The sequence below is a fragment of the Eumetopias jubatus genome, unplaced genomic scaffold (assembly GCF_037043125.1).
Source record: "Eumetopias jubatus isolate StellerSeaLion01/CBP00866 unplaced genomic scaffold, mEumJub1_p1.0 scaffold_10, whole genome shotgun sequence".
In the NCBI taxonomy this organism is placed as follows: domain Eukaryota; kingdom Metazoa; phylum Chordata; class Mammalia; order Carnivora; family Otariidae; genus Eumetopias; species Eumetopias jubatus.
In genome coordinates, this window is record NW_028274816.1 from 48,488,002 (window position 1) to 48,506,845 (window position 18,844).

Consider the following 18,844-nt stretch of genomic DNA (forward strand, 5'->3'; position numbering starts at 1 on the left):
CCCTGTGAACAGAAAGTTTCAAAACTGTATATACATTTTGATCTAGCACTTCCCCTTTTAGGTATTTATCTTAAAGAGATATCACACATATACAAAATAATTTATGTGCAAGGATATTTATTATAGGATTGTTTGAAAGCAAAGAATAATGAAAAAAACTAAATCGACAGGATAAATAATGAAACACATATACTATGCAGCTGTTAAGAATAAGGCAACTATGTATGTATTGATATGACCCAATTTCAAGGTTTATGGATAAGCAAAAATAGCAAGTATAGAAATTTGTTACCATTTATGTAAAAAAAACTTTTATAAAGACTGTTATGTACATGTCTACACTTAGGAGGCAAACATAAAAAACAGGAAGTATATACAAGAACTTGATACAGTCATAAGTACATAGAATAACAGAGTGGGAAGGGTGTGGACATTGACTTATGTCTGTACACCAAATCGTAACTTTAAAATGTTTATCCTGTGCATGTGTTTTAACTATTCAAAGTAACACTTATTAATGTCATAGCTTTGAGCCCCTCCAAATGTACATCCTAATCATGAAACCACTTAAAAATGACATACAGAATACTACTTTCTAACCCTGTGTAGGCAGTGACACATGTAGAAAATACAGGTGCCTTAGTGAATACTCAGGATGACTGAGAAGATGGATGGCTTCGGGACACAAAAGGCCTGTTGCCCCTGACACTGCCTGGACTGAGGGGATGCTTCTTGAGAGTCCCCAGATTCATTCACAAGCTCTGATCCAGGTATCACTGGGGTTGGATCAGGGCTCTTTTCCCTATCACTGTCATCTGGAGTGATACCAAAATTCTGAAAACATAACCGACAATAGGTGAAATTCTAGATATTCCATTTAGAATGAGTTTTTTTTTTTTTTTAAGATTTTATTATTAGAGAGAGAGAGAACAAGCAGGAGGAGCAAGAGGGAGAGGGAGAAGCAGGCTCCCCACCGAGCAGGGAGCCTGATGCAGGGCTCGATCTCAGGACCCTGTGATCATGACCCAAGTCGAAGGCAGATGCTTAACTGACTGAGCCACCCAGGCGCCCCTGAGCTTCTAACTTTAAAGAGACTGGACTCAATTACCAGGGATTTTATTTATGTTTATTTTCACAAATGATAATCATCTATGATTTCTTTCTTGGGAGCCATCCTTGTTGAATTTTTTTAAATCATAATTTTATTTAGCCTTGAAAATAAACTGGCAAGCTTCTCTCAGGTATTATCTATCTGTTCCTTGAAGTTTTAGTAGGTTAAACTACTTTGAAGGGGCAGGCTGACTTTTTATGTCCTTCTACAATCATTGATTTATTCAGGTATTCCATATTTTTGTGAACTGTGATATTTTTGTAAAAATCTATTTAAATTTCCAAATACATTAAAATTTTGCATAGTAGCTTTTTAAAAGGAATATTCACCCCTTCCTTATTCATAATGCTAAATATTTTCTTTTCCAGATCAGGGTTGTTAGTTGTCCATCTTATATTGTTAAATAAATAACCTTCATATTAAGTCTAATGTTGTTTTCTATTTTATTATTTTTTGTTTTTAATGATCATTCTTACCACTGATTTGGGTTTATTTCCCTCTAATGTTTAGAGTTGACCATTCATTCAATGTGCTTAGTATGTAACTGGCAACAAGTAGGTGCTGGAGATCCACATTTGGAGAACAAAGCCCTTACCTTCACTCCTTGGGTTGACAGGAACACAGCTTTGGCTATACTGAACTGGTTTTGATGTGTAGAACTTTTTGACTGCTTTTCAAGTTCTACCTGAAGGTGGCTTTAGACCTCCAAATGGGCAATTTCTTTTGGCTACTCTTCTGTTAACTTCTACTCTTGTGACTTTCTAGCTTTAAATATCATGATGACCTCATGATAATTATACTTGACTGTTTTCTAGAATGAATTATCATTAACAAGTGGTTATGAAGGCTTTTTAATACTTGACACATTCAGAAGGCCTCCTCTCACAAGAACTCCTTAACACTAATACTGTTACTAATTAACAATGGTAACTAATATTTATTAAACACAGGCTTTATATAAAATATCTGATAGGAAAACTCTATTGGGTAAGTATAATGATCACTGGGGCGCCTAGGTGGCTCAGTCGTTAAGCGTCTGCCTTCGGCTCAGGTCATGATCCCAGGGTCCTGGGATCGAGTCCCACGTTGGGCTCCCTGCTCCGCGGGAAAACCTGCTCTCCCATTTCCGCTGCTTCTGTTCCTGCTCTCGCTGTGTCTCTCTCTGTCAGATAAATAAAATCTTAAAAAAAAAGTATAATGATCACTGCTTAAAAACAAACTGAGGAACAGGAAGACTGCATTATTTGTCCAATGCTATACAGTCGGTAACTGGTGGAGCTGAGATAATGTTAAGTAAGATGTATGTCATGGTAAAAGGCACATTCACAAAGTATCTTAATATTAGGAATTCTCAGAAATTTAACACATTTTGAGTGGTGATAGAAAGGTTTTCTATATTCATATTAATATTTTTTCAGCCTAAAATTTTCTGATGCTTGGTAAGCAGTGAGTGAGGCAAAAAGAATTCCCACATTTATTGAATTTTCTTCTGCTATGAGTTATCTGATGTTCCATAATGTTAGTGACAAGTGAAGGTTTTCACATTAATTACATTACATACACATTATCTAATATCGAGTCAGGTGTGAACGCCAGGTAAAGGCTCCTACACCCCTAACATTCAAGGCTTTCTAACCAGTATGGATTCTATAGTGTTCAATGAGCTGTGAGCCAAGAATAAAGGCCTGCCCACATTCTCTACATTCATAAGGTTTGATCCCAGGATGAATTCTCTGATGTTCAGTAAGTTGTGAACTACGAATAAAGGCCATTCCACATTCCCTACATTGATAGGGTTTCTCACAAGTATGAATTCGCTGATGATGGGTCAGTTGTGAAACACGAATAAAGGCTTTCCCACATTCCTTACATTCATAGGGTTTGTCACCTGTATGAATTCTCTGATGTTGAATAAGGTATGAACTACGACTAAATGCCTTCCCACAGTCCTTACATTCATAAGGTCTGTCACCAGTATGAACTCTCTGATGTCGTGTAAGCTGTGCGTGTTGTCTAAAGGCCTTCCCACATTCCTTACATTCGTAGGGTTTCTCCCCAGAATGAATTCTTTGATGTCGAGTAACTTCTGAGCTATGAATAAAGCCCTTCCCACATTCCTTACACTCATAGGGTTTCTCACCGGTATGAATCCTCTGGTGGACAGTAAGCTGTGAATGCTGTCTAAAGGCTTTCCCACATTCTTTACATTGATAGGGTCTAGCACCTGTATGAATTCTCCGATGAACAGTAAGTTGTGAGCCACGAATAAAAGCCTTCCCACAGTCTTTACATACATAGGGTTTCTCACCTGTGTGAGTTCTTTGATGCAGAATAAGTTGTGAATGCTGTCTAAAGGTCTTTCCACATTCTTTACATTCATAGGGTTTGACACCAGTATGAAGTCTTTGATGTAGAATAAGTTCTGAAGTACGGCCAAAAGCCTTCCCACATTCCTTACAGTCATAAGGTTTCTCACCTGTATGAATTCTCTGATGTTGAACAAGGTGTGAGGCACGACTAAAGGCCTTCCCACATTCCTTACATTCAAAGGGTTTTTCACCAGTGTGAGTTTTCTGATGCTGAATAAGGTGTGAGCCACGGCTAAATGCTTTTCCACATTCATTACATTCAATCAGTTTCTCACCAATCTCATTGTTCTGATGTAAAGTGAGGGATGTACGGTGCTCAAAAGCGGGCATGTTTTCATACATGACTTTTACTTGCTTGAAACAGCATTCCTGAGTTACTTGTTGTCTTTCAAATTGGCCTTTGTATTCCCAGCCATCTCTCAAACTAGAGCCATCAAAATCACAGCATTTAAGGCTTTCCATTATCTCCCAACTGAATGACTCTATTTCAGAAATATCTTTTCGTGGAAATTTTTCACACCTGGACTCCAGCTCTGAAAAAGGAAAAAAAAATACAAGCAGTTTTATTCTTTTAAGAGAAAAAAAATTTTATAGCAGACCAGAGAGACAAAATGAAAATCACCTTAAAAAGTGAATGGCTTATGTAAGTCTCAAATATTGCTGTGCAATTTCTGAAGAGCACATGAAAGCACAAATATGATGAGAGCTCATATGGTGCCAGAAGGGAGCAAGAAAAGAAATTAAGCTGGGGTTTCTCAATTTTATAAAGATTAGAATCATCCAGGAAGCCTGTTAACAATATAAAGGTCTGAGACCACCCCAGACTGAATCAAAATCTACAGGAGTAGAGACAAGGCATATGTGTGCATATGCTTGCCTATATATATCTATACATACTTAAAAAGTATATACATATATTAAAGATATGGTATGAGGTTTCTTTTTTTTTTTAAGATTTTTATTCATTTATTTGTCAGAGAGAGAGAAAGAAAGCACAAGCAGGGGAAGTGGCAGGCAGAGGGAGAAGCAGGCTCCCCGCTGAGCAAGGAGCCCAATGTGGGGCTCGATCCCAGGACCCTGGGGTCACGACCTGAGCTGAAGGCAGACGCTTAACCGACTGAGCCACCCAGATGTCCTTATATATATTTAAATTGAGGTAAGATTCACAAAACATAAATCCCCCCATTTTTAAGAGTACAATTCAGTAGTTTGCAATACATTCTCAATATCATGAAACTATTGTTACTATCTAGTTCCAGAACATTCTCATCACCCCAGATAGAAACCTTGTGCCCGTTAAGGAGTCATTCATCATTTTGCATTCCCTCCAGCCCCCAGTAATCACTAATAGCAGAGAACCATTAATTCTGTCTCTATGAATTTTCCAGTTTCTGGGCACTTCATATAAATAAAGCATCTGTGTGTGTGTGTGTGTGTGTGTGTGTGTGTGTGTGTGTGTGTGTTTTAATTTTTTTTTAAAGATTTTTATTTATTTATTTGAGAGAGAGAGAATGAGAGACAGAGAGCACGAGAGGGAAGAGGGTCAGAGGGAGAAGCAGACTCCCTGATGAGCAGGGAGCCCGATGTGGGACTCGATCCCGGGACTCCAGGATCATGACCTGAGCTGAAGGCAGTTGCTCAACCAACTGAGCCACCCAGGCGCCCTGTGTGTGTGTTTTAAGATTTATTTATGTTAGAGAAAGAGAGAGAGAGAAAGTGGGGGGGAGGGGCAGAGGGAAAGAATCTCAAAGTAGACTCGCCATTGAGTGTAGAGCCTGATGCGGGGCTGGATTCCATGACCCTGAGATCATGACCTGAGCCAAAACCAAGAGTCGCATTGAGCTACCCTCATGCCCCAGCATCTATGTTTTTAACAACATGATGCTGATGCCAATCAAAATGAAAATCCCTGTTTAAATGTTTCCATAGTCTTCTCATTACATTTCCAAAGTCACTGGAAAAATTCCAATAAATTCCAAAGTCACTGCCCTGGTTCACAGGCTCTTGGCAAAGCGAGTCCCTGCCTACATTTGTTGTCATTCTCTTTCAACCAAGGATAATACATCTTCATATTGAACACTGTCTCCTTTCCTCTCTTAGGTACCATATCACAGGGCTTTCTAAAATAAATGTAGGTCTTTTCCATCTTAGATCTCTCATCAGGTTCTTCCATCTATCAGGAATCCTGTCCTGGGCTCTTTGTATGGCTGCTTTTCTCATCCTTCAAGTCTCAGATTAAAACTCACATTTTCAAAAATGTTTTCAGGCCTGATTCTCTCTTCCACATCTTGCCCTAGCATATAATAAATTTTTAATAATGGGTTGTTCAATGAATAAATATTGGATTCTAGAGACAGACCAATAGAACACAATAGAAAGGCCAGAAAAAGACTGCAGTTTATATGGAAATTGAATTTATTATAAAGGTGGTATTTCAAAGGGGAAAAGGATCATTTTTGTAATAAATAATGTCGGGGCAACTGGATACTCATTTGGAAAAATAAAAATGTATCCATATATTACACCACCATATACCAGAATAAACTCCAAATAGTTTTAATGTTAAAAGAAAATAGAAACCATACAAATACTAGGAGGAAACATGGTACATTACTTTATAACATGGGGAAACCTAGCAATGAAACAATGACTCAAAATCCAAAAGCAGGGTGCCTGGGTGGCTCAGCTGTTAAGCGTCTGCCCTTGGTCCAGGTCATGATCCCGGGGTCCTGGGATCGAGCCCCACATTGTGCTCTCTGCTCGGCGGGAAGCCTGCTTCTCCCTTTCCCACTCCCCCTGCTTGTGTTCCCTCTCTCATTGTGTCTCTCTCTATCAAATAAATAAATAAAATCTTAAACAACAACAACAACAACAAAACAAAATCCAAAAGCAACCAAAGCAGATTGGTAAATTCCAGTATGTAAAGGTGCAAAGCAAAAAAAACCAAAAAACTTGTATATGAACAAAAAACAACAAAAGTAAAATCAAAAGACAAATGACAGAGGAAAATACTTGAAATTTATATCACAGTTAATGGAATAATCTTTATGATTTACAAAAAGTTCTGAAAAGTTTGAGAAATACCCTCAAAAAATTAAACATACAATTACCATCTGATCCAGCAATTCCGCTCCTAGGATATACCCCAAAGAAGTGAAAACAGGCACTCAAAACACTTGTACACCATTGGTCACAACAGCATTATTCACAATAGCCAAAAGGTGGAAAGAACCCAAGTGTCCATCAACAGGTGAATGGATAAATGGAATGTGGTATATACATACAATGGAATATTACTCAGCTTTTTTTCTTGAAATTCTGGTAAGTGCTATAACATGGATGAGCCTTGAAAACATTATGCTAAGTGAATTAAACCAGATACAAAAGGCCACATATTATTTGACTCCACTTACATGAAGTACTTAGAATAGTCAAATTTATAGAGATAGGAAGTAGAATAGAGGTAATCATGGGCTAGGAGAAAGGGAAAATGGAGAGTTATTGTTTAATGGATAGAGTTTCTATTTGGGATGATAAATAAATTCTGGAAATGGGTAGTGGCAATGGTTGCACAACACTGTGAATGTAATTAATGCCACTGGATTATATACTTTAAAAATGGCCAAATGGTAAGTTATATGTGATATTTATTAAAATAAAAACAAACTAAAAACCTAATTAAAAGCTTCCCAAGACCCCAAGAACTACAAGCACTTAGAAAATACACCAACTAAGAAAAGAAAAAGAAAAAAAAGAAAAGAAAACACACCAACTAAATATCCTGTATGGAATAAACAGTAATGGGCTTCCTAGCAATAGAATATAGAATTCCAGTGGAGTTATACCATAAACACTTTTAATTTATGCATATTTAATTATCTGTGTTCAAAAAACATATACATCCACGGGGTGCCTGGGTGGCTCAGTTAAATGTCTGACTCTTGATTTCGGCTCAGGCCGTGATCTCAGGTCGTGGGCTCTGTGATGGACATGGACTCTGCTTAAGATTCTGTCTCAAAAAAAAAAAAAGATTCTGTCTCCCTCTGCCCCCCCCCACTCCCCAACTCATGCTCACACTCTCTCTTTCTCAAAACAAAAAAACCATATACATCCACAGTGAAGGAAACAACAGAACTAAAAGGCAACTTATGGAATGGAAGAAGATATTTGCAGATGACATATCCAATAAAGGGTTAGTATCCAAAATCTATAAAGAACCGATACAACTCAATACCAAATAATCCAGTTAAAAATGGGCATAAGGGGCGCCTGGGTGGTTCAGATGGTTAAGCATCTGCCTTTGGCTCAGGTCATGATCCCAGGGTCCTGGGATCGAGACCCACATCAGGCTCCCTGTTCAGCAAGGAGCCTGCTTCTCCCTTGCACTCTGCTTGTGCTCTATCGCTCTCTCTGTCAAATAAATAAATAAAATCTTTAAAAAAAAAAATAAAAATGGGCAGAAGACATGAAGACATTTCTCCAAAGAAGACATACAGATGGCCAACAGATACATAAAAAGATGCTCAATACCACTTATCACCAGAAAAATGCAAATCAAAACTACAATGAGAAATCACCTCACACCTGTCAGAATGGCTAAAATAAATAACACAAGAAACAACAAATATTAGCAAGGATGTGAAGGAAAAGGAACCCTTGTGCACTGTTGGTGGGAATACAAATTGGTGCAACCCTTGTGGAAAACAGTATGGAGGTTCCTCAAAAAATTAAAAATGGAACTACCCTATGATCCAGAAATTGCACTACTGCATATTTACCCCCAAAATACAAAAACACAAATTCAAAGGGATACATGTAAGTGAAATAAGTCAGAGAGAGACAGATACCATATGATCTCGATCTCACTCATATGTGGCATTTAAGAAAACAAATGAGCAAAAGGGAAAAAAAAAAGAGAGACAAACTAAGAAACAGACTCTTTTTTTTTTTAATAGATTTATTTTATTTTATTTTATTTTTATTTGACCCAGAGAGAGAGTACAAGCAGGGGGAGCGACAGGCAGAGGCAGAGGGAGAGGGAGAAGCAGGCTCCCCGCCGAGCAGGGAGCCCGATGCGGGGCTCGATCCCAGGACGCTGGGATCATGACCTGAGCTGAAGGCAGACGCTTAACCGTCTGAGCCACCCAGGCGCCCCAGAAACAGACTCTTAATTGCAAAAAACAAGTACCAGAGGGGAAGGTGGGTGGGGAGATGGGAGCAATAGGGAATGGGGATCAAAGAGTATACTTACCATGATGGGGAAAAAAAATGGTTAAAAAAAAAAGCCAGCCTCCCAAAAAACGCAAAAAAACCCTAAAGCAAACCCATATACAGAGTGGTAAGCAGAATAATGATTGCCCCCTCAGGCCCCAGCCAAAATGTCCTAATTGCGGGAACTGTGAATATGTTCTATTACACAGCAAGGGGGAATTAAGGCTGGAGATGGAATTAAGGTTGCTACTCTGCTGACAATGAGATGGGGATTACCGGGGTGGGCTCACTGTAATCACATGGGTCCTTATAAGTGAAAGAGGGAGGTAGGAGAGTCAGAATCAGAGAGGGAGATTTGAAGATGCTATCCTGTGGGCTTTGAAGATGGAAGGAGGCTATCATCCAAGAAATGCAAGCTGGAAAAGGCAAAAAAAAAAAAAAAAAAAAAAAAAAAAAATATATATATATATATATATATATATATATATATGGTTCTCCTTCTAAAGAAAGGATGCAGAGGGCGCCTGGGTGGCTCAGTTGGTTAAGCGACTGCCTTCGGCTCAGGTCATGATCCTGGAGTCCCGGGATCAAGTCCCGCATCGGGCTTCCTGCTCGGCGGGGAGTCTGCTTCTCCCTCTGACCCTCTTCCCTCTCGTGCTTTCTATCTCTCATTCTCTCTCTCTCAAATAAATAAATAAAATCTTTAAAAAAAAAAAAAGAAAGAAAGGATGCAGAAAGGAACACGGCCCTGTAGACACCTCAGTTTTAGTCCACTGAGATGCATTTTGGACTTCTAATCTCCAGAAGTGTAAGATAATCCGTATTGTTGTAAGCCACCAAGTTTGTGGTACTTTGTTACAGAAGCCACAGGAAAACTAGTACACACAGAAAGAAAAACCTGAGTACTTTATTGATGTATCTATCACACCTGTTCAATCTTAACCCTGGAGTCTACTCTCCCATGGAAATGTAGGTTAGAGCCAAAGTACAAAGAAAAGCCAGAAGGTTGCTTCCTGGTTTTTGAGCTCTGAAGTGCAGATGTCTTGGTGATTTAAAGCTGGTATAGGTGCATGGCAAATATAATTTTGATTATTTCTCAAACATGGGTTTTCAGTTATATCTCTAAATCAGGGGTTGGCAAACTTTTTCTTTTTTTATGATTTTATTTTTTTTAATTTTAAGTAGGCTCCACACTCAACAAGGAGTTTGAACTCACAACCCTGAGATCAAGAGTTGCATGCTCTACTGACTGAGCCAGCCAGGGGCCCCATTTTTTTTTTTTTTTAAGTAAGCTCTACATCCAGTGTGAGGTTTGAACTCAAGACCCTGAGATCAAGAGTTGAATGCTCTACCAACTGAGCCAGCCAAGGCATCCTGGCAAAGTCTTTAGAAAGGGCCAGATGGTAGGGATGCCTGAATGGCTTGGTTAGGCATCTGACTCTTGGTTTCGGCTCAGGTTGTGATCTCAGGGTCGTGAGATCGAGCCCTGCATTGGGCTCCACACTCAGCAGGATGTCTGATTGAGGATTTTCTCTCCCCCTCTCCCTCTGCCCCTCCCCCTGCTCACACTCTCTCTCTCAAATAAATAAAATCTTTTTAAAAAAAATCTTAAAAAAATAGAAGAATAGAATTCTTTCTGGGGAAGACAGCATTTCACTTAATTGGAGTTCAAGGCTAGTGTTCTCTAGCATCAAAATTGATGGTAAATGTTCATCTGTTGGTGCTGATCAGTAATGAGATTTTATGTGTTTATTTAATCTTTTGTAATGTTTCATACACGTATCAATGCCAAATACCGATATCAATCCACAAACATCATTTTAATTTCGTATATGCAACCCTTAGAAGGCATTTACAGAATTCAATAGGCTCACAGGCCATATAAAAACAGGCGGCAGGCTGGATTTGGCTGACAGACCATATAGTGTGCAGATGACTGGTTTATATCTTTATTGTTAGTGAGGATTAATCCCTAATTTATGAAATATTGTTAAGAATAATAATGGTATGAAAGAAGAATTCAGGATCATTAAGACAACATTAAAACAAAATCAGAGTGGGTTAACCAACTGAGCCACCCAGGTGCCCCAAATCAAGATATTTTCATGTGGTCAAAACCAGAATTTGTTGGGGCGCCTGGGCGGCTCAGTCGTTAAGCGTCTGCCTTCGGCTCAGGTCATGATCCCAGAGTCCTGGGATCGAGCCCTGTGTTGGGCTCCCCGTTCGGCGGGAAGCCTGCTTCTCCCTCTCCCACTCCCCCTGCTTATGTTCCCTCTCTTGCTGTTTTGTCTCTGTCAAATAAATAAATAAAATCTTTAAAAAAAAAAAACTTAAAATTTCCTTTTGTGTAGGTCTGCTCAACAAATGCTGTTTTTTGTTTTTTTCTGTAAAGATTTTATTTATTTGACAGAGAGAGACACAGCGAGAGAGGGAACACAAGCAGGGGGAGTGGGAGAGGGAGAAGCAGGCTTCCCGCCGAACGGGGAGCCCAAGGCAGGGCTCGGTCCCAGGACTCTGGGATCATGACCTGAGCCGAAGGCAGACGCTTAATGACTGAGCCGCCCAGGCGCCCCAAGGGTGTTCTTTAGAGAGAGAAAAAAATAATCCCAGATGAAAGTAAATAATAATGATAATAACAGAGAAGTTGGGGGGTATTCAAAGTATTCAAGGATTAAGTATTCAGTATTCAAAGATTCCAGTATCATCCAGCATGTGCTAATTAATAATACTTGATAATCTTTACTTAGTGGTCACTCCTGCGTGCCATTGTTCTGGGCAGTTTCACATGATTAATTCCTATAACAATCATAATAATAACTACATGAGGAAGGCTCTGTTTTTAACTCATTTGCAGAGGATAAAACTGAAGCACTCTAGAGTATTTAAGCAATTTACCTAAACTCACAGATCTAGTAATTGGCAGAGCCAAGATTTGAACTCAGTCTGATTCCCAAGTAGTGCCCTTAGCCACCACATGACCTTCTCTCTCAAACACTTAGAGAATAAATGAACTGCTGAATTGGGTAAAGTGAGCTGTTTTAAGAAATTAAGTATTTTTTAAGGGATGAAGATACTTGGGGGAAAAAGGATCCACAGTACAGTTAAAAAGGCAGCCACTGAGGAAGAAGGGAGCATGTCCTTTTTTGAAATGGGAGAAAACCAAGCAAGAAGAAGAGAGGGATTAATGGGGGTAAGTAAGGGCAAGGTTCCCTGGGGACTGGATGCTGACAAGATCTTTGCTCTTCGTGTCTTCATGTGGCAGGCTGTTGTTCGGCAATTTTCAGTATGGCTTGGAGGGAAGCTTCTCAACAATAACTCAAGCTACTGCTATCAGTTGACTCACCCACCAGCTATTATTCCCAATGACCTCTCCCAGTGGATCACCCCTCACTCACCTGGACACCATGGTCCTGTCATATCATTTGTAATCATCCACGGTTCTCTCCCTTGCTCCAATAAGGAAATGACATCAGGCTTAGAAATGGAAAGTCCTGTTTACAGGAAAAGAAATGGAGCATGATTGTCCTGTTCCAAAATTCAAACCCAGTCCCTTGATCACCAAGGAAGAGAAACAATTATGAAGGAAGGAGTAAAGTTTGTCCAAAGGATAGGTGCCCATGGAACTACCCATTTCCACTTCCATAAAGCACAAACAATTCCCTTGGGAGCAGAGAGCAGAGCAGAAATTCAGCCAGAAACCTGTAAGTCTCCCTAGAAATTCACCATGAAGATGCCAGAAATTCCAGAGGCTAGTCCTGAATCATTTAGAGTAGATAACTATGGTAGTCATTCTCCATTTGCTCTCCTCCCTGCTCAATCCATTCCTCCCTGTTCTTGGTCCTGCCCCAGACAGTTTACCTGTAAGGACTGTATTATCCTGGCCCCATGGTTTCTCATTGGGTTTGGCATTATGGAAAGCATCAGCAGGAGGCCAGTGGGTAGGATGAGAGAGTTCAGAGTATTTATCCCTCTCCCTCCCTCCTCTGATCGGGGAGTTCAGGAAATGGCTACAGTTGCTGCTGGGCCCTTCTCCATGACTCCAGCTCTCACCATGGTCCAGTGGCAGTTTTCCCTCTATACCAGAGGTGATAACAACCTTCCATTGTTGTAGTCCCTGGGAGCCTTGTTTCCTGTCTGGCCCTGCATTACACAACATCCTTACCTAGTGAGACCAAGTTACTGAAGTTCTCCAGAGTCACATCCCTGTATAAGTCTCTCTGGGCAGGTTCTAGGCACTTCCATTCTTCCTGAGAGAACTCTATGGCCACATCCCTGAATGTTACGAATCCCTGAAATAATAAACCCATGCATTACTAGTAAATGAAAGGGCTTTTATTTTTTTCATTTATTGTGAAAATTTTCAAAACATTTCACAAAAGTATACAGAGTAGGATAATGACCCCCATAAACCCATCGCTCTGCTTCAACAATTAACATGACTTTGCAAATCTTGTTTTATTTCTTCCCTTCTGTTTTTTTCACCCCTGTTGTATTTTGAGGCAGATCCTACATAGCAAATACCAAACATCGATGTATTTTACCTATAAATACTTTAGCAGCTAACAGATCAGTCTTTTTTTTTTAAAGCATACCAACCAGAATACCATTATCATACTTAATAAAATTAACAATTATTTCCTAATAACCAGATCAAGTTTCAAATTGCCCCAATCTTCTCAAAAGTGATATTTTTTTACAGTTGGTTTGTTCAAATCAAGATTCAAATTAGATCTACACATTGCATTTAGTGGATAGGTTTCCTTAAGTCTAGAATCTATAAAAGCCCCCAGAAACCCTTCAGAAAGTTTTATTGCTATTTATTTATTAAATAAACATTTGAATCAGTAGAATCTCTCACATTGTTGGGTTATTGCATCTACATGGAATGGTTTAAGATGTTGCTTTACTTCCATACTTTGTGTGAAAGGGTAGTTAGATCTGGAGGCCTGATTCACATTTTCTTTAGAGGGGCAGGAATATATCAGAGGTGGTGCTATGTACTACCTATCGCATCCATCAGGAGGCACATAATAACTGGTTGTACCATTTTAAATGAAGTTAAAATTGATGAGTAGGTTTAGGTTTTGATAATCTGACTCATCCAGGAAAATGTCTGAAAGATGGAAAGAGAGGAGATGGAGAAGGGCATTGTAAGAAGGAGGTGATCAAGCAAGCAAGCGAGCGAGCTAGGGCGGGATGCCTATGCCATGAAGGTAGTATAATAAGTACATTTGACTAGAGGTTTACATACTTTTGAATATTCCTGTAGCTAGAGCTAAAACCTCTTTCATACAGCAGGACTCTTCTATTTCCTAGAAGGGTCTGGGAATGAACAAAATCTAGCTAAGTGGGATCTTACAAATAAACAAAATAGCATATACAAAATACACAGCAAACAAGGGCCTTGCAAATAATAAAGTCTTTTAAAAATTTCTCCATGGAGATAATGAAAAAGATAGAATCCAAAATGTCTTATAAATCTCTAACTTAAAATACAGGCCTTATAGAAATTTTAAAACTATCCTAAAGACCCAGGTGCATAATTAGTTGGAGGATCTCAATCAGGGTTTTCCCTTCCCCTTCAGGCATTTGGGATCATGCAGGGGATGGTCTGGTTGTTAAAATGTTGGGGGAGGTTGGCTGGGATTGGGGGCAGCGTGCTGTTGACTTTTAGCGCCTTGCATCAGGAATGTTGTGTCCTGGTTTATCTGGGCCATGTACCCAGGACAGTCCCATACAATAAAGAACCATACTGCTGAGAATGCCAACAGTGTCTCCACCAAGAAGCAGTTTGTTAGATATCATGAGCATATTTTTTATGATGGCAAATTTTATAGTAAACACAGGGATTTTTATTTGCTGTATAATGATGCACCTTATGTCCTGGAAGATGTAATCATCCCCTTATTTGGGAGCAACTAACTTAAAATCTTTAACGTTTATTATGTACCTGTTAATTATCTATCATTCTTCACTGTCCACTTTTCCTTATTCCTGAAATAAGAAAGCCGATGGAAGGTGTACCTCAGTCACAGAAATATGGCTCACAACTAACACACATTGGTCAACCTCAAAATGGACAATTTTATGGCTGTCTCTCATAAATTCCCTTGCAAGACCAAAGAACTTTCTGTAACCAAAGTTCCCACAGTGCCCAACCTGAAGGTCTCATAAAATAGGAGATGTCACCACACACTGAGACCAAGACCAACCACTCCAGCTCTGACCATGTGTACACGGCAAGGGTGGGGAGGCTTCTAGTGCAATCACCTAGGCTATAACACCTATTTAATGCTTCTCTAAGCTCTCGAGAAGGTAAGGAAAATTAAATCCCAGAGCTAACAACGATAAAAATACACACCACACACACACGTGCATTGAACACAGAGAGATAAGCAAATATGTTAGCAGGGGCCACACTGAAGTCAAACAATTTGGGGATTAACCTTAGTACGGGGCCTAGGACACATACCAAATGGAATGAGAGCCCATGACCCTCACTTTAAAGCTGGGATCCTAGAAGAGCTACTCTCTCTGTGAAATGGTAGGCTCCAATGAAAACCTTGTTGGAAAAAAGTAACAAGGAACCTTCTGCACTCCAGGTGAGAAAAAAAGGATTATCATTAATGATACCACTATTACTACTAATAATCATTTCCCTTGCCCATCTACAACCCAGGGCCTACTTGCAAGGAAGCCTGGAATTTAAAGTAACATTATTCATGCAGTTGGAAGAAACCCCATGTGAAAAATTAGTGTGCCAAGTCTGAGAACACTCACAGGTACAAAACCTTTCTGAAGATAGGCATCCTCTGCCCAGTTCCCTAAGGACTACCACATACTAAATTAAGTCAACTAAGACAATTCAAGAGGGAAAGATCAGTCTTTTTAACAAATAGTCCTGGGACAAGTAGATATTCATATGCAAAAAAAGAAGTTAGACCCCACCTCATACCATATATAAAAATTAACTCAAAATAGGTTGTAGAACTAAATGTAAGGTTGTAGAGCTAACACTACAACTCTTAGAAGAAAACATAGTATGACTTCATGACCTTGGTCAGGCAGTGGGTTCTTAGATATGGCATCAAACACAGTAACAAAAGGACAAACAGTTAAAATAAACTTAATCAAAACTAAAAACATTTGTGCTACAAATGATTCCATCAAGAAAGTAAAAATCCCAGGGCACTGGGTGGCTCAGTTGGTTCAGCATCGGAGTTTTGATTCTGGCTCAGGTCATGATCTCAGGGTTGTGAGATCAAGCCCCACTTCGAGCTCTGCGCTGGGAGCCCCACTTCGAGCTCTGCGCTGGGTGGAGGAGCTTGCTTAAGATTCTCTCCCTCGGGACGCCTGAGTGGCTCAGTCAGTTAAGTGTTTGCCTTTGGCTCAAGTCATGATCCCAGAGTCCTGGGATCAAGTCCCGCATCGGGCTCCTTGCTATTCGGGGAGCCTGCTTCTCCCTCTGCCTGCAGCTTCCCCTGCTTGTACTTGCTCTCTGTCTACATCTCTCTGACAAGTAAATAAATAAAATCTTATTAAAAAAAAAAGATTCTCTCCCTCTCCCGCTACCCTGCTCCACCCCCTCCATTAAAGAAAGAAAGAAAGAAAGAAAGGAAAAGAAAGACAAAGAAAGAAAGAAAGAAAAAGAAAGAAAGAAAGGAAGGAAGGAAGGAAACATCCAAATAAAAAAACTGGGAGAAAATGCTTGCAAATCTTATATCTGATAAGGGACCCGTGTCCAGAATATATAAAGAACTCTTGCGATTCAACAACAAAAAAGACAAAACAATTAAAAACTAAGCAAAGAATCTGACTAGTGATTTCTCCAAAGATCTACAAATGGCCAAAAAGCATATGAAAAGATGTTCAATACCACTAATCATTAGGGAAATGCAAATCAAACCTATAAGAGGCCACTTCACATCCTTTAGGATGACTATTACCAAAAAACAAAATAACACATGTCAAAATAACACAGGCCTCACATGTTGGTGAGGATGTAGTGAAATCAGAACCCTCTTACATTGCTAGCAGGAATGTAAAATGGGGCAGCTACTTTGGAAAACAGCTTTGACAGTTTCTCCAAACATTAAACATAGAATTATGTAGGTACAGAGAAATGGAAACATATGTCCACCTCCAAACCCTGGTACACACCAATGTTCACATTTGTGATAGCCTAAAAGCAGAAATAACCCAAATGCCCATAAACTGATGAACTGAAGAATAAAATGTGGAATATACATATCCATGGAATATTATTTGGTGTAAAAACAAACTACTGATAAATGCTACAACATGGATGAAGCTTGAAAACATACTATGTGAAAAAAGCCAGACATGAAAGAGCAAATATTGTAAAATTCTATTCATATGAAATGTCCAGAATAGGCAAACCCACAGAGACAGAAAGTAAATGAGTGGCTGCCAGTGGATGAGGAGGAGACATTGAGAGAGACTGTCAAAGTAAATGGGATTTCTTTTTGGGGTAATGAAAATGTTCTAAAATGGGTTGTGCTGACGGTTGTATAACTCTATAGTAAAAACCACTGAACTTTACACTTACGTGGGTGAACTTCATCATATGTAAATTATATATATAATAAAGCTGTTAGAAAAATTTATTGAGGACCTCAAAGAACTGTTAATGCTGGGTATATCTATCAGTAGTTACATTAGAAATTAAAAGTGAGAGATTTAAAAATACTAATTAATTTATTAAAATAACCAATAATAAACCTGTTACATGTTAAGTACTATACATTTTAAGAAAAATAACTATTGTCAAAAAATTTAATAGCTTTGTTTTATGTTTTTGCAATCTCTTTTATGACTGGCTGAATAAAAAGTTGGATTTTCACATCTACTTCTACATTCAATCTGTTGGGATAACACTTATTATATAGCTTCTAGGAAACTCCACTGTATACTCATTGGAGAATGTGACTAAAAAAGGCAAGTAACATTTTAGTATTAACTCCTGAAAGGATGTCAAAGTCTTCCTGGACCATGCTTTGAGAACTGCTAATCTAGTGCTACACAACTTAACATGAATGATTTGTAAACACATGTGTTGAATGAAAAAATCTGGTAAAAAATACAGAGTATGATAACTACAAAAATTTAAAAACAAAAAACTCAATAGTATGTTGCTTAGTAGCATTCATTCATGGTAAAACTATTATAAAAAATCAAACGACTGATTGACACAAAATTGAAAGCAGTGATTACCATTGGTGGGAACAGTAATGCAATGTGGGAAGGGATATGATCTGGGAAGGGAATGCAGGCTGCTCAGATGGTATATTAATCTGGGTAATGAGTACATTGATACTTTATTACACCATATACATGTTATAGATATTTTTTTAAAAAACATTTTATTTATTTATTTGACAGAGTGAGACACAGAGAGAGAGGGAACACAAGCAGGGGGAGTGGGAAAGGGAGAAGCAGGCTTCCCGTGGAGCAGGGAGCCCAATGTGGGGCTCGAACCCAAGACCCTGGGATCATGACCTGAGCAGAAGGCAGACACTTAACAACTGAGCCACCCAGGCGCCCCTATAGATATGTTTTTTTATATATTCTTTGGTAGTATGAAATGTTTTATGATTTTTAACGAGGGAGTAACATTTAAAAATAGAACAGAAACCACCTAGATTAATGGAAAAGATCAAAGTTATCTCATCTCTGGCCCCACTCAACCGTGGTTCTGATAAGAGGGGGGCTCTCATATTTCTCTTAAGAGAATATATTTCTGCTCCACTGGTAAGAGCACTGTGTGCCTATGTCTATACTGTTGGAGAAGAGAGAGCCACTCATCTCTGGAATGGAGGAACTGGGAGCAAGAATGGGGCTCAGTGAGACAGGGAAGTTCCAGGATGAAGAACACACATGTTCATATGATTTGAAAGGAAGAGAGATTATTTCAAGTATAGAGGAAATTCAACTTACCTGTGCCATGGCTTTTAGAACTACCTGAGCTGCTCTGATTTCTTTAGATTCTTCTCTTGGACAAAGGCAGAGTCCTAAAAAAGCAGAGTAGGGGGAAAAAGGGGAAATCTCTCATAAACTGAACTTACCTGAGCACTCCTAAATAGAGGACCTTAAAATAACTGTACCCAATGTCCCTGCTTTGCTTCCCTTGCCC

At 39.2% G+C, this 18,844-nt stretch overlaps 1 protein-coding gene across 2 annotated transcripts in view; it reads right to left on the reverse strand.

Annotated features, from left to right (window-relative positions):
* Positions 1–2,180: 2,180 nt before the first annotated feature.
* Positions 2,181–18,844, reverse strand: part of ZNF565 (zinc finger protein 565) — a 33,976-nt gene continuing 17,312 nt past the window's right edge. For both annotated transcript variants that reach the window (XM_028123574.2, XM_028123573.2), the window contains 4 exons: positions 18,649–18,722; positions 12,854–12,980; positions 12,087–12,182; positions 2,181–4,013 (listed from right to left, as the gene is read on the reverse strand). In XM_028123574.2, coding sequence (XP_027979375.1) covers positions 2,743–4,013; positions 12,087–12,182; positions 12,854–12,980; positions 18,649–18,657 — 1,503 coding nt within the window. In that variant the 5' untranslated portion in view covers positions 18,658–18,722 and the 3' untranslated portion in view covers positions 2,181–2,742. The remainder of the gene's footprint in view (positions 4,014–12,086; positions 12,183–12,853; positions 12,981–18,648; positions 18,723–18,844) is intronic.